This window comes from Mchenga conophoros, linkage group LG13 (genome assembly GCF_057382185.1).
Source record: "Mchenga conophoros isolate Kocher_MC1m ecotype Shallow Benthic linkage group LG13, M_conophoros_male_GT1.1, whole genome shotgun sequence".
In the NCBI taxonomy this organism is placed as follows: domain Eukaryota; kingdom Metazoa; phylum Chordata; class Actinopteri; order Cichliformes; family Cichlidae; genus Mchenga; species Mchenga conophoros.
Window position 1 is genome coordinate 21,616,540 of NC_140538.1, and position 14,717 is coordinate 21,631,256.

The window sequence follows — 14,717 nt, forward strand, 5'->3', positions numbered from 1 at the left end:
ATAAAAACACACAGTCCCAAGGCCAGAGCCAGCTATGCCACACGGCCAGTTGCACTCCACGTGTTGCCTTTAAAAGGGTTAGAAGTTGTCCTTGGAGACCCACCACCCTGCAAGCATATAGCCAGTGGTCACTCTAGCCTCTGCAACTCTGCTGCCTTTAGGCTGTGGCATATAATAAGCCCTGGCCTGCACAGAGAGACAAAACGACACATTCACTATAGAATTCATAGCACAAAACCCATCCATCCCAAACATATCTGATTTCATCACATTACATACCTGCACAGAGAGACAAAACGACACAGCAGTGTTTGTAGTGTGGGCTATAAGTAGACCAGTGTATCAGTGCAATCAAGTACACCTGCCTCTAATTAGTCCAACCCCATTCCAGCCATTGGCTCACCAAAAATGTCACACACACACACAAAACCACTCCCAACCCAGTGCAACTTCACACAATAATATGGAGCTGAATTAACACAGGCACATTAGTCTACCATGTTACATTTTTACTTTCTTTTATTTCTTCTGTTAGACTGTTCCATAATTTAACTCCTGCAATTGAGATAGACATAGTTTTTAAAGTTGTTCTAGCACTTTGTATTTTTAAATTCCATTTCCCTCTTAAGTTATACCCACCTTTTCTTTTTATGAACAATTTACATTTCTTACATACATTTCTTTTGGAAGCAATTTATTTCTTACTTTATACATTACAAAAGACTTGAGACTGGTGTGGAGGTTCACCTTCCAGCAGGACAACGACCCTAAACATAAAGCCAGGGCAACAATGGAGTGGTTTAAAACAAAACATATCCATGTGTTAGGATGGCCCAGTCAAAGTCCAGATCGAAATCCTTTTTTTTTTTTTTTTTTTTTTTTTTTACTTTGATTTTTATTAGGTTATTTTGACATTGTGGACATACAGTAAAGAAAATAACAAACAGACATACATATAAACAAACATAGAGTTTGGAGTTTACATATCTTTCTCCATTTATCACATTGCAGAAAAAAAAAAAAAAGAAAACCTATTATGTTATTTCATTTGTGTCACTTCTGAATGTTTTCCACTTCCTCCATAGTCTGTCGTATTTACCTCCCATCAGTCTAATGTTGAGTGTTATTTTTTCCATCTCTGAGATATCCTCTACAATACTGATCCAATCCCGCTGGGTGGGAGGATCTGGATGTAACCACTTCTTTGTAATTGCTTTTTTTGTTGCGGCCAGAATTATTTTGACTAAATACACGTCCTCTTTTTGTATGTATTCTTTTATGTTTCCTAGATACATCACTTGGCAAGTATTTGAAAATGTATAACTCAAAATATTATCCATATTCATTTTTAAGTCTTCCCAATACTTTTTAATTTTAATGCATTTCCAGAATACATGAGAATGATCCGCTTCCATTTCTCCACACAATCTCCAACAATTTTGTAAACTTGAGGTCAGTTTGCTTTTTATTTTGGGTGTAATGAAAAAACGTGTCAAATTTTTCCAACAAAATTCCCTCCACAACGGCGAATTAGTTGTACTGTGTTGCAATTCACACATATTGAGCCATTCTTTCTCTGTTATTTTTATGGTCAGTTCAACTTCCCATTTCTTTTTAATATAGAGTGTTGAATCTTGTCTATTTTCTTCTAATGACCTATAGAAGGTGGAAATAGTTTTAAATTGTTTATGTTCATAGCAATCTTTTACTTTTCCGACAACCCCCAGTGGTTTCCTAAGCCAGTCAGATTTTATTTGTTTTGCGCAGTAGTCCCTAACTTGCAAATATCTAAAGAAATCTCTATTTTCCAATTTGTATTTGTTTTTTAGTTGTTGGAAACTCATTAGTCCTCCGTTTTTCATAAGGGTACAAACTGCTGTAATCCCTTTTAGTTCCCACTGTTTGAATGTTTGGTCCAATTGTCCTGCCTTGAAATTTTTATCATGTCTAAACCATCTGAGTATAAATAATTGTTCTTTTAACTGACATTTTTCTATTACTGTGTGCCATATGTCTAATGTAAATTTCACAATTTGATTCATTCCACTTTTATTCTTTGTCATTAAATGTTTGTCAGAGATAAAAATCTGAATGTTGTTTCCCTCGATTTCTTTCTCAATTTCCTTCCATCTTGCCTCATATTCTGGTCTACACCAACCAGCAAGTGGTCTGAGTTGGGCTGCATAGAAGTATTCCCTTAGGTTCGGCAAGGCCATCCCTCCCTTGCGCTTCGGGAGTTGCAGTGTTGTTAGTCTTATTCTGGGCTTCTTCCCACCCCAAATAAACCTTGATATCATCTTGTCCCATATTTTGAATTTTTTTTGAGATATAGGAAGTGGGAGTGACTGAAACATGTATAACAGTCTTGGGAGAACATTCATCTTTATTATTTGGATTCTTGAGTAGAAGTTTGTAGGTGTTGCCGACCACCGTTCTAGATCTTTTCTAATGTTGCCCTCCACCTGATTATAGTTTATGTCCGCCATATCTGATAATGATTTTGTCAAGGTTACGCCCAAATATTTCATGTTGTTCGAGTGCCAATTTAATTTGTATTCGTCTCTGATCTTTTGGGAGGGTATATAATTGAATGATAGAATTTGTGTTTTGGATACATTCATTTTATAGCCTGATAAGTATTCAAAGGTATGGAATAGTTGCATCAAAATTGGGAAGCACTTGTCAGGGTTTCGTAGAAAAATAATAACGTCATCAGCAAACAATCCAATAAGGTGTTTTTGTCCAGCAAGGGATACCCCCTCCAACTTTGAATGTTGTCGCACTGCTTGTGCTAGTGGCTCAACATATAAAGCAAAAAGAATTGGTGACAAGACACAGCCCTGTTTTGTACCTCTATATAGCCGAATTCTATCTGTCAGACTACCATTCACCTTGATTCTAGCTGTAGGTTGATTATAGATTGTCCTTATACATTGTATTGAGCTGTCCTTAAACCCGAATTTTTCCAATACTCCAAATAGGAAGAGCCAGCTTACGCTATCAAATGCCTTTTCTTGATCTAAGCTAATTAACACAGTACTGATATTCGTTTTTTCTGCATTGTCAATAATGTGAAGGACTCTCCTTATATTGTCCTGTGCCTGACGTCCCTTGATGAATCCAGTTTGATCCACTTCTATCAGATCTGGTACAAATTTTTGGAGTCTTTTGCTAATGATCGAAGCGTACAATTTATAGTCGTTATTTAGGAGGGAAATGGGTCTATAATTCTTGCAGTATTCTTTGTTTTTTCCTTCTTTGGGTAAGATTGTTATAATAGCTTCTCCCCATGATGGTGGAGCTATTCCCTGATTCAGAGTCCAGTTGAAGCAAGATAGAAGAAGTGGCTTGAGTTCTTCTTTGAAAACTTTGTAAAATTCAGCCTGAAAGCCATCGCTTCCTGGGGCTTTATTTGTTTTTTGTTCGGCAATAACTGTATCTAGTTCCTTATCTGTAATCTAGATCTAAATCCAATCGAGAATCTGTGGCAAGATCTGAAAACTGCTGTTCACAAACGCTGTCCATCTAATCTGACTGAGCTGGAGCTGTTTTGCAAAGAAGAATGGGCAAGGATTTCAGTCTCTAGATGTGCAAAGCTCGTAGAGACATACCCTAAAAGACTGGCAGCTGTAACTGCAGCAAAAGGTGGTTCTACAAAGTATTGACTCAGGGGGTTGAATAATTACGCATACCCCACTTTTCAGTTATTTATTTGTAAAAAATGTTTGGAATCATGTATGATTTTGGTTCCACTTCTCACGTGTTTGCCACTTTGTATTGGTCTTTCACGTGGAATTCCAATAAAATTGATTCATGTTTGTGGCTGTAATGTGACAAAATGTGGAAAATTTCAAGGGGGCCGAATACTTTTGCAAGCTACTGTAAGCTTCGACTATTAAAGTGAACCATTGTTATACCCTTTTCTACCTTGATTTTCTTTTTAAATTGAATTCATTTCTCATTGTAAAGCTTCACCAAACATTATCAGTGTTAACGGTTACATTTTAACTTTCTCTCTCCTGACCAGTCAGCACTCTCCTCTGGAAACACCTGTGGAGTGGGTTTAAACTCAAGTAGGATTTGAGAGACGATATCATATACTAGATATTACTCAGTTCTTTGTGCAACTTCACAGAATGCAAATTCATAATTGCTCATACTTTCTAATTACACACCAGACCATCTCCAAAAGTGCATCAGCATCATCATGACAGATGTTTGTATCTCCTTCCTCTTTCAGGTACGAGGTTTGACACAGTATTACATACAGTCTAATTCCTGTGTAGGATTACTTATTCTCACATCCTGATTACCTTTTCCGTGGAATACTTGCTTGTGCAGTCAAGATATGGAAAAAGAAGAGAAAAAAAATCTTAAGTAAATGTTTATTTTTTAAAAATTAGATCCATAATTTGCTGGACACAGACACACATGTTGTAGTTTTGTCCCTGTACACCACTACAGTGGATTTTAAATCAAACAATCAAGATAAGATAAGATAAGATAAGATAAGATAAGATAAGATAAGATAAGATAAGATAAGATAAGATAAGATAAGATAACCTTTATTAGTCCCACACGTGGGAAATTTGTTTTGTCACAGCAGGAAGTGGACAGTGCAAAAGTTATGAGGCAAAAATTAGAATACAATAAGAATAAATACAGTACACAACTGTACAGAATAGAATAAAATAATATACTATATACAGTAGAATAAAATAGAATAAAAATATACAATAAGATAAAAATAGAATACGAATGCTATATACAACTGAGTAAAAATACAACGATGCCAGAAAAGATTATTGCACTTAGTGTTATTGCACATGTGTGGATGTGTGTGTTTGTTCAGTTAAAGTCTTTGTTGTGGAGTCTGACAGCAGTGGGGAGGAAAGACCTGCGAAATCTCTCCGTCCCACACCGTGGGTGCCGCAGTCTCCCACTGAAGGAGCTGCTCAGTGCTGTCACAGTCTGCTGCATGGGGTGGGAGATGTTGTCCATCAGGGATGACAGCTTAGCCGCCGTTCTCCTGTCACTCACCACCTCCACTGGGTCCAGAGGGCATCCTAGAACAGAGCTGGCCCTTCGGATCACCCTGTTCAGTCTCTTCCTGTCCCCAGCAGAGATGCTGCCACCCCAGCAGACCACGCCATAAAAGATAGCAGAAGCCACAACAGAGTCATAGAAGGTCTTCAGGAGTGGGCCCTCCACTCCAAACGACCTGAGTCTCCGCAGCAGGTACAGCCTGCTCTGCCCTTTCCTGTAGAGGGCGTCTGAGTTATGAGTCCAGTCCAGTCTGTTGTTCAGATGAACACCAAGGTACCTGTAGCTGTCCACAGCCTCAATGTCCATACCCTGGATGTTCAGTGGTTGCAGTGGAGAATGCTTGTGCCTGCGGAAGTCTACCACCAGCTCCTTGGTTTTACTGGCGTTGATCTGGAGGTAGTTCAGCTGGCACCAGTCCACAAAGTCTTGAGTCAGTCCTCTGTACTCCTTGTCGTCCCCATCAGTGATGAGGCCGACTATTGCAGAGTCATCAGAGAACTTCTGCAGGAAGCACTGGGTGGAATTGTGGGAGAAGTCTGCAGTGTAGATGGTGAAGAGGAACGGAGCCAGAACCGTTCCCTGTGGGGCCCCCGTACTGCAGACGACCCTGTCCGACACACAGCCCTGAGTCCTCACATACTGATGAGATTCAAGCACAGACTTCCAGTTATTTTTTTATTTTTACAAAAAAAAAAAAAAAATCAGAGGCTCAAAAATAATTGTACAAAGTAACATAAACCTAAATACAAGGGACATTTTAATACTTTAATCATTTACTATTAATGACTGCCTCCCTTGAAATACTCTCCCAGGCCTTTACTGCAGCTGCTTTCAGTTGCTTCTTGTTTGTGGGTCTCTCAGTTTTGTCTTCAGTAACTGAGAAGCTGACTTGACCACTGAAGAATATCCCATTTCTTTGCCTTGAGAAACTCTCTCTGCTTGTGCAGTGTGCTTTGGGTCATTGTCCATCTGTACTGTGAAGCACTGTCTGATTGGCTGTGCAGCATTTGGTTGAATCTGAGCAGAGATCATGGCCCAGCACACTTAACAGTTCATTCTGCTACTTATATCAGCAGATACATCGTCAATAATCACCTCTGATCCAGACTCACTGACAGCCATACATTGTTATACAGCGATAAAATTGCCTCCACCATGTTTGACTGATAATGTAACATGATTTAAATCATAAGTCTCCCTCATTTGCACATACATTCATTTGGGTCTCATTTTTAAAATGACAGTGAAAAGCTATAAAATTAAGTTTCAACCATGCATTCAACCTGTGCATTAGTGTGAGTACTTAATTTGTCATTAAATAACAAGGAAATAGGCATCGCTTTGTCATTGAATCACTTGTCAGTCAACTGTCCAATTATTTTTGACCATCTCAAAATGGAGTACTGAAATTTCTGTAATTCTTAATCAGGAAATGCAAAAAAATAAAAAAATAAAAGCCAAAAATTTTCTGGTCAACAACTGTCTTAGTCCAATAAATTATTTATCTAACTGTATATGTATGGCTAGTCTCACTTACATTCTTATGCTTATGAAAGTGGCTCCTTCTGCATACTCATGCAACAATGAATTACATATGAAGTAAACAAGATGATGGAGCAGACTACTTTCAAGAGTAAGTCACAGTATTAGACTATATATGATCAGAGATGGGCAGTAACTCGTTAGTTGTAATGCTTTTCTGTAATACGATTACTTTTTTCAAGTAACGAGCAAAGTAAGGGATTACTATTGCAAAAACGGTAATTAGATTACCGTTACTTTCCCGTAGGAATGCTGCGTTACTGCGTTACTAAGACCGTTATTTTAGGCAAACCTCCGCCTACCCCACTCCTGCTTTATAGGTGAAAATAGAGCAACAGGACCGCTAGTCTTTGACTTTATTTATTTTCTGCTGTGTTTTAATGGCATCTATTTGAAAGACTGAGTGTAAACACAAAAAAATATTTTATTTTATGTGCTGGAATGTGCAGAAAATAGGTTTAAATGTTAAACAAATTTCTTCCAGTCAGAGAATGTTGCATATAATTAAATTTTTGCTTGATGCATATAAAGTTAAAAGATTAAAACTAATAAAACAAGAGTTAAAAAGACACTTTTCCATTTGATTACACTTTGTAAGCTGGATTATGCAGAAAAAGTAGAATTGGGCTGAAAGATCCATCGCTTTATCACCTATTCAGGTTGTAAATCGTGTTTTTAAAAAGTAACTAAGTAACTAAGTAATTAATTACTTTTGAAAATAAGTCATCAGTAAAGTAACGGGATTACTTTTTGGGGGAAGTAATCAGTAATTAGTTACTGATTACTTTTTTCAAGTAACTTGACCAACACTGTATATGATGCTGATATATATAATACAGACATTTACTGTTTGATGCAATTGGAAATTTGTATGCATTTCTTTTCTATTTCCTTTCTGTATGAGCAGCCTTGTTTATACAGCAGCCTATGGTACTCATGAGTTTATAAGCATCCTTTCTGAAAGCTTTAGTGAAGATAGCATAGAGGAAGGGATTGGCACACGAATTGATGGGAAAAAAGAGGACCAACAGAATTTTGGAGTTGGTAACTGTGATGAGGGGAAACTTAAAAGCAGCAGAGATGGCAAAGAAGGAGATGGGTGCCATGCACAGAAAATCCGTGAAGATGAGTACCGCCATGCGCTGTGCGATCCTGGTGTCTGCACTTCTTCTGGGTAAGTCAGGGTTTTTTACAGCCAGGTAGATCAGCACATAGCAAACGCAAACAACGAGGAAGGCGCCCACATTGAGGAGCAGGATAATTATGACAAAAGCCTGAGCCAAAGGAGTCTCTATGTCCATGGGTAAGCACATGCTGACTTTGGTGTAGCTACTGACACCAATCAAGGGCAGTATCCCCATCCCCAGACAGATGAGCCAACCTACTGCCATTATGCCTGCAGCTTGCATAAGAACCAGGTGGCGCTCTACCTGCATAGCATTGGTGATGGTGTGCCAATGCTCCAGGATGATGGTAGAAAGTGTGTAAACTGACAGCTCCCCACCAAAAACTGACAGGAAGCCAGCAGCACTACAACCAGGTCCTGTCTGCCATTCAATGGCGTGCTGACTGTAGCTACCACGAGTACGCAAGTCTACAGTAGCTATCATCAGAAGGTAGACCCCAATGCAAAGGTCTGCAAAAGCCAGGTGGCACATGAGGAAGCGAGGTACTGTCAGCTTGTTCCGGCTGCTGAAGAAGACCAGCAGCACTGTCAGATTACCTGTAATAGCCAATAAATTGATGAACCAAATAGCTACTCTGAGAAAACTGAAACCCGCGATGTCTTCACAGGGGTTGAAAGCATCTGCCTCAGGTGTGCAAACCAGAGTGAGGGTGGTCTGGCAGAGGTCCAGTTCTGGATAGTGGAAATTCACATCTTCATAGCTTTCATCTTCAGCAAGCAGGTCACCTTCCGAGAAGTACGGCACGCCCGTAAGTAGAGATGTGTCTGTTAACCCTCCGATTACAGGCTGAACCCTGCTTTTGAAGGAGATTTAAATGGGAAAAAAAAAGAAGATATTGTTTAAATAAAGAGCTCAGAATGAAGATATCTTAAAATAAGTGAAGTATGGTAAGTAAAGTAAACCAAGGGGCAAATCCATTTCAAACACACTTGTAAGTTGATTTCAATAAGGTGTAAAGTTTATTAGAGTAAAAATAAAAATGAGATTTAGGACAGGTAAATATTGCTGAATCAAATGATTTACCTGCCGGCTGGATCTCTCTCAATACAGGCTGTAGAGCTGTTATTCCACACAGGATTAATTGGTAAGTCTCTGTAGAAAAGCAAGAACATAATAAAAAGTTATGTCACCATTACATGGCATATTTCAGGTGCAGATGTTTGTGAAACCTGTGATATATTGTGTAACGCAATTCAGCATTGCTTAATAAGCAAAGGATTCTGATTTTGATGGACTTAAATTTAGACTACTGCATGGAAATTCAAAGAGTCATGGGGTAGGGTTGAGCTTTGAGCATGCACAGTGTAAGTTACCTGTGAGTGTTCCAGTTCAGCAGTGCACAGCAGTGGCTGTTGTAGGTGAGATGAGCTTCTCGCAGACTCCACAGTCCCTGCAGAGGAGGCAGACTCTTCAAGGTGTAGGCGGACTGAGCAAACAACACTAGAACTGACTCCAGTCCCTGTGATGGCAGCTTTGTGAGAGCTGTGGCAGAAACATCCCTGTGAAAAAAATAACCGACATTAATACAGTGTGACAGAGTTTTTGTGTCCACTGTGCTGTTTTACACTGCCATCGTTCATCAGACTGTTACTGTTTCTCTCTGCTGAGCTGAAGTCCACAGTGTGTTCTCTGAAGATTACATGAAAATTATGAAGGACATAAAAGCAATTCGGGAGAGTAAGACCATGTCCAGACACAGAATACAGCCTGTGTCGAGTCTTAAAGTTTAACTGGTGTGTTTAGTAAGCATCTTCCTCCTTTTGCTTCCCTATTCTTCTTCCCCTATTTCTTCTTCTTTCCTTTCAGCTGCTCGCTTTAGGGGCCAAAACAGAAGATCATCTGCCTCCACCACACCCTTTCTCTAGTACCCTCCTCTGTCACACAAACTCTGCTTAAATGTCCTTCTTCACCATATCCACAAATCTTATTCTTCTTCTCCTGCCTGGGATCTCCATCTTCAGCATCCTTTGTCCAATATATTCACTGTCCCTCCTCTGCACATGTCCAGACTACTTCAGCATTACCTCTCTAACTTTCAGAGTAGCCATCTCCAAACTATACATCATGGTGCCATCACCATCTTCTGAACCTTCCCTTTCACTGTTGCTATCTTTCTGTCACATGTCCCAACCATGCCCTCTCCTGACAACCCACTCCACCATGCCTGCAAGTTCTTCTTCGCCTCTCTTGTGCTCTGTCCTCATGATGAGCCCAATATTTGATGTTTCAAAGATTCTACACCGGATACCCGCCCTGACGCAAACTTCTCATTTGTTGGCTCTAGGCTTGTTGAACACCCTACCCCCCACCCTGGCTGGGTTTCCTTTAGCTTTCCTCAATAAATCAAAATAAACTTAGCACAAAGTGACTTTTAGGAGTATACAAATAAAAACTTACAAGACTCCAGGGCCCGTGCCTCCTGTGAAAGCATCTTTATGGATCACTCTAAGGTTTCGATTATTTTTTAATACCCTAAACATAGCAGAACACAAGGAGCAAATCTTTAATGGTGCAAAAGAAGAATTTTAAACAGAAATTAGACATAATGTGGTAAAATGAAACAAATACAGCTTATCTATCTTTGTTCCGTTGAAGGCATGCTCGTGTATTTTTCTTATGCCATTGTTGTACAGGTTCCTGAAAATGTAAGAAACATTTGCATGTTCAAACTTTCTGGACTGCTATAATACAATTTCAAAATAAGTGAAAGTGTCCTATACATTGCAATACTCACATTGTAACATATTCCTTTGACATTCCAGTGAAAGCGTTTGTGGGTATTTCTAGAAGGAAGATGTTGTCGCATATATCCCTGCAAAAATAGTAATAAGTGTAATAATAAGTTGAAACTGGACTTGCAGTAACACTGAAGATTTCCTTTGTATTAGTCTCTATGAATATAACAAGAAATTTACTCACAAGACGAACTCAGATTCAAGTGAACTGATTGATGTGACATCAGGAAAAACTGCAATACCGGTATTTGAAATACTCCTGTAAATAAAAAGAGCAATGTGTCACTTTCATTTGACAAAGATGAAAAAAAAAGTTTGTTGCAAGTCAGACTGCACTGTAGGAATTTTTAAAAACTGACAAATGAATAAATAAATTTTAAGTTGTCTCACAAGTAGCGAAGTTTGGGGAGGTTGTTAAATGCTCCTCTGCCAATGTGCATGAGACTTCTTGTGTTCTGGATTGAGCTGCAAAGCAGTACAGAGCATACAGTCCATACCGGGGTGCACTACAGTAATCGTGACTTTAATGGACTGGGAGAATCACAGAAAAGACTTACATTTCAGAGAGGCTGAGGAGGTTGTTAAATGCTAATGTCTCAATGGTTTTCAGGGTTACGCTTTGAGTAATCTCTCTGTGTACAGCAGAAAATAAATAGTGAGATTCTTCTTAACATTTACGTCACACTGTCAGACTAATGTGCAGTATAAACACACTGCAACCATTTTTATGAGATTTGCCACAAAAAACAAAGCAGAGACACTGCAATAATTAGTTTATCTGATGCAAAACCCAAATCTTCTTATATTTGGAGCATGAATTTTCATCATATTGTTCCTCACTTAAGCAGTATCACAAGTGAGTCGGAATTTTTCAGCAAAAGAAATGTGATACGTACATCCTCTGGACTCCTTTTAAACCTTCAAAGGAATGGCTTGAAATTGTTTGCAAAGACAGATGATAAAGAAACCTGCGAAAGGAGGCATAAAAAGATTGGGAGGACAGTTTAATGATGTAATAGAGACGTAGTGACATCTTAAAATCATCTGAGGCTCTGTGACAAAAAGGTAAGTGTAGCCATGGCACAGGTTTTGTCATAGCAACTATTTAGTGTTCAATTAGAACGAAATTTTCCTAGGTTTTGTTTACAGCCTGTCTGGACACACTGTTTTGTTTTTTTTAGTTTTGTTTTTTTTATCTCTAACAGAAATGCACCATTTAGGTTGTTTGAGGCATTCATAATAAGCATAGAGCAAGTTCTCTTCCCACCAGTGAGCAACATTTCCACATCTGCAACATATACATTATTCCCAGCTAACAGAAATGGTCTGTCAATATCATAAACAAATAGAAGTTGTAATTTGGTAGAACAGAAAGTTCCAGGAGCGAGTGTATAGAATTACTGGCAGCATTTGATAGACACACAAAGCTGCCAGCCTTGGTGTTCACAGACGTTAATCACAAGAGGGTCAAGGTGTTGTGTACTCTGTTACTGAAGAGGAGGTCAAGATTACCCACCTTCAAGGCTTTTGACAGTAAACTCAACAAGTGAGCTGTAATGTCCAGAAAAGCATACAAAAAGAGGTGTACTCACAATGTGTGAGAGCAACTTGACATTTGCTTCATCGGTAATTAAGCTGGACACATGCAGGGGACTGTGTTTTTAAAAAAAAGAAAAAAGGGTGTGATGTACTACTTAAATGAAATAAATACAGTCCATGCTTGGAAGCAGACGTTCTTCACTCTCCAGTAGGGATCGATCCAGATTTATCTCTCAATATTATGAAGACTTAGAGTGGTCTGAATGTAAAACATAAAAAGTTCTCACAGGAAGATGCACAAGAAAACAAGAACACAGCTGGCCTTTGTTTTATCTACCAGAAAACGCATGCACACAATACTACTGACAGAGCAGGTGTGTATGTTTGGATGGGTTTTTTTTTGTTCTTGATGTTTTTTAATGAAGCAGACTTTATCATACCACTGATGCTTAAATTAGAAACATACAAAGTGCTTCCATGGCTAAAGTTGAGGATAAAAGAAAACAAGAAAAAGATACTGCCACTTGGTGAAACTAGATGCAGTGTTGGAATAATGTTTGTATGTTAAGACTGATTTGGAATACATTCAGAGTGCAGAGATTGCTTCCAAAAATGTTTTTATGCCAGAGTACTGGTAATGGTTGTTGAATGATCAAAGGTTACACCTGAGACCCCCCCCCCCCCCCCCCCCAAGTGTACAATAAATACTGGAACCAAAATCCGTTTTAAATGGGTGCTCAATATTAAGGCCACTTACAACAGGTTAAAAAATGTGATGAAGCGTGATTTGATCACTGTTAACTCTACAAACAGCACAGCAGAGCTAAACAAGAAAGACGTTTCAGTGCGGATCTTAGCCCCGTGCATAAATACGCGCGGAATAATAATGGCAATTGCTTAATCACACGAATTAGCTGCCTTAAAAAAAAAAAAAAAAAAAGATCCACCCTGTAAACGCATTATTCCACATGTTGCCAACTTACAATCTTCTATCCCTGTGGTCCATCACTGGAGCTGCCCCTTGTGTTATATTGTTGCACCTGATTGCATTGGAGAAACATCGGCAGATCCTCGGGCACACGAAATTCCTGCATCCATGGAACAATGAGACGAACAGGAGCAGGGATACTGACGGCGATGTCCACATCGTTGGTGCTTTCTGGAAAACTTCGCAGAAGCTGAGATGTCGACTGAATGTCCCTTCATCAACAAGAAGTTGCTTCCCTTTAATCGCGCTTTGAATCTCAATCACCTGACCTCCAGCTTCCTATCAAGTGGCTCTTGTGTCGCAAAGAGATTTTTTATAAGCATCCGAAAAGGAAAGTGACACGTGATCGCAAAGTTGAGCCCTGTAATTTTTTTTCTTTTTATGATGACGATTCATTATTAGGTCTATTCTAAGTAAGGTTAATGTAGACATGATTGCGTATTAAAGCACCCCAAAACAGAGCGCAGACGTTTTTAACAACTGGATACATTATTACCGGATTTATACGTTTTCTATGAGCACATCTGCTTGTAAACACAATCATCTGGATCCCCAGTTAGACTTGCAGCAGTGACCTTGGTTAAAAGAACATACGTAGATCATTGTGACGGTGTATCGTTTAAGATGTAGGCTAAACTGGCGTAATGAGAAAGTATCTGAAAGTAAACCGCAAACATCCAAGAGACAATAACCTTTGATGTTCAATTATCTTCCTCCCCTGGCAATGGTTTTGCTGTGATTGGATGCTTTCAGAGCCACTTTTCCCTCACTGTTGAGTTTGCTAACCCTTGTGTCTGTAATTGGAGTGTATTTTAGGATAGTTAAAATGAAGATTTCGTTTGGCATGCACATAAAGATCCAAAGTCGATGACTGTGTCCCTCGGAAGAACAGTGTGACCCATAGTCAGAAGCCTCCCATAACTGTATCTCGTTTGGCGCCCGTTATAGGGCTGTTGCTGATAAAGGCAAGGCAACATTGTGTAGCCTTGAAACACAACCTGTTTTAAGTCGTTATACTGAAAGAGTATATTCAGTATATATTAAATTAGAAACATGGTAATGATCTAGATGGCTGTTTGAAAACTGAGCATAACAACAAGGTATTTGAAACTCCACTTGTTCAAACAAAATTTTTGATGGAGACATATCTGCGAAAAGCGTAGGATTTAATTAAAAATCAGTGTATTTTTTAAAAGTTTCCTTACTTAACTGCTCAATCAGTGAAACGTGTCGGATGATCTTTCTTTTGGGCATGGTTGAACTAATGCTAAAGTTATTGATGGACTTAATTCCAAGCACTCTTTCCACAAGATAAACCAGTGCGACGACCAAAGAGGATCCGTTGCTTCTCTGCTGGGAAGACAGTGCCAGGTTGTTGTTTGTTTTATTTAATTGTATTTTTTGCACTGTCGTAATATCTCTACTGGGTGGCGACAAAGCAACATCATTGAGAAAAACAGTAAGAGCGCATTTTCTCAGGGAACAGACCAGAAATCCTTCGCTAATACTGGATATATTTATGTGACTGTAAATCTGTGTTTCTCGTGTTGGTTTTAAAACAAAATAATTAAACAGGATCAGAAATGTCCTTGAGGTATTACTAACCAATCAGCTACGGAGAGGCAACAGTAGCAATTCAAAGGAAGTGGCGTTAAGGAAGTCGCCTTTGAGCTGATCTGG

The 14,717-nt window shown here is 39.0% G+C and overlaps 1 protein-coding gene across 3 annotated transcripts; it reads right to left on the minus strand.

Moving 5' to 3' along the window:
- Nucleotides 1-7,470: 7,470 nt before the first annotated feature.
- lhcgr (luteinizing hormone/choriogonadotropin receptor) lies at nucleotides 7,471-14,403 on the minus strand. Of its 3 annotated transcripts, none has more exons than XM_085297195.1 (11): nucleotides 14,243-14,403; nucleotides 11,407-11,478; nucleotides 11,068-11,142; nucleotides 10,901-10,975; nucleotides 10,695-10,769; nucleotides 10,510-10,587; nucleotides 10,344-10,412; nucleotides 10,173-10,247; nucleotides 9,089-9,274; nucleotides 8,799-8,867; nucleotides 7,471-8,571 (listed from the first exon to the last, which is right to left on the minus strand). In XM_085297195.1, exons 4-11 carry the CDS (start codon nucleotides 10,948-10,950, stop codon nucleotides 7,473-7,475), a joined length of 1,701 nt encoding a protein of 566 aa, XP_085153321.1. In that variant the 5' UTR covers nucleotides 10,951-10,975; nucleotides 11,068-11,142; nucleotides 11,407-11,478; nucleotides 14,243-14,403; the 3' UTR covers nucleotides 7,471-7,472. The 3 variants fall into 3 exon arrangements, with proteins under 3 accessions (XP_085153321.1, XP_085153320.1, XP_085153319.1); XM_085297194.1 differs by lacking the exon at nucleotides 14,243-14,403 and adding an exon at nucleotides 13,033-13,485 and having other exon boundaries at nucleotides 7,471-8,568; XM_085297193.1 differs by lacking the exon at nucleotides 14,243-14,403 and adding an exon at nucleotides 13,033-13,485.
- Between the last annotated feature and the right edge of the window lie 314 nt (nucleotides 14,404-14,717).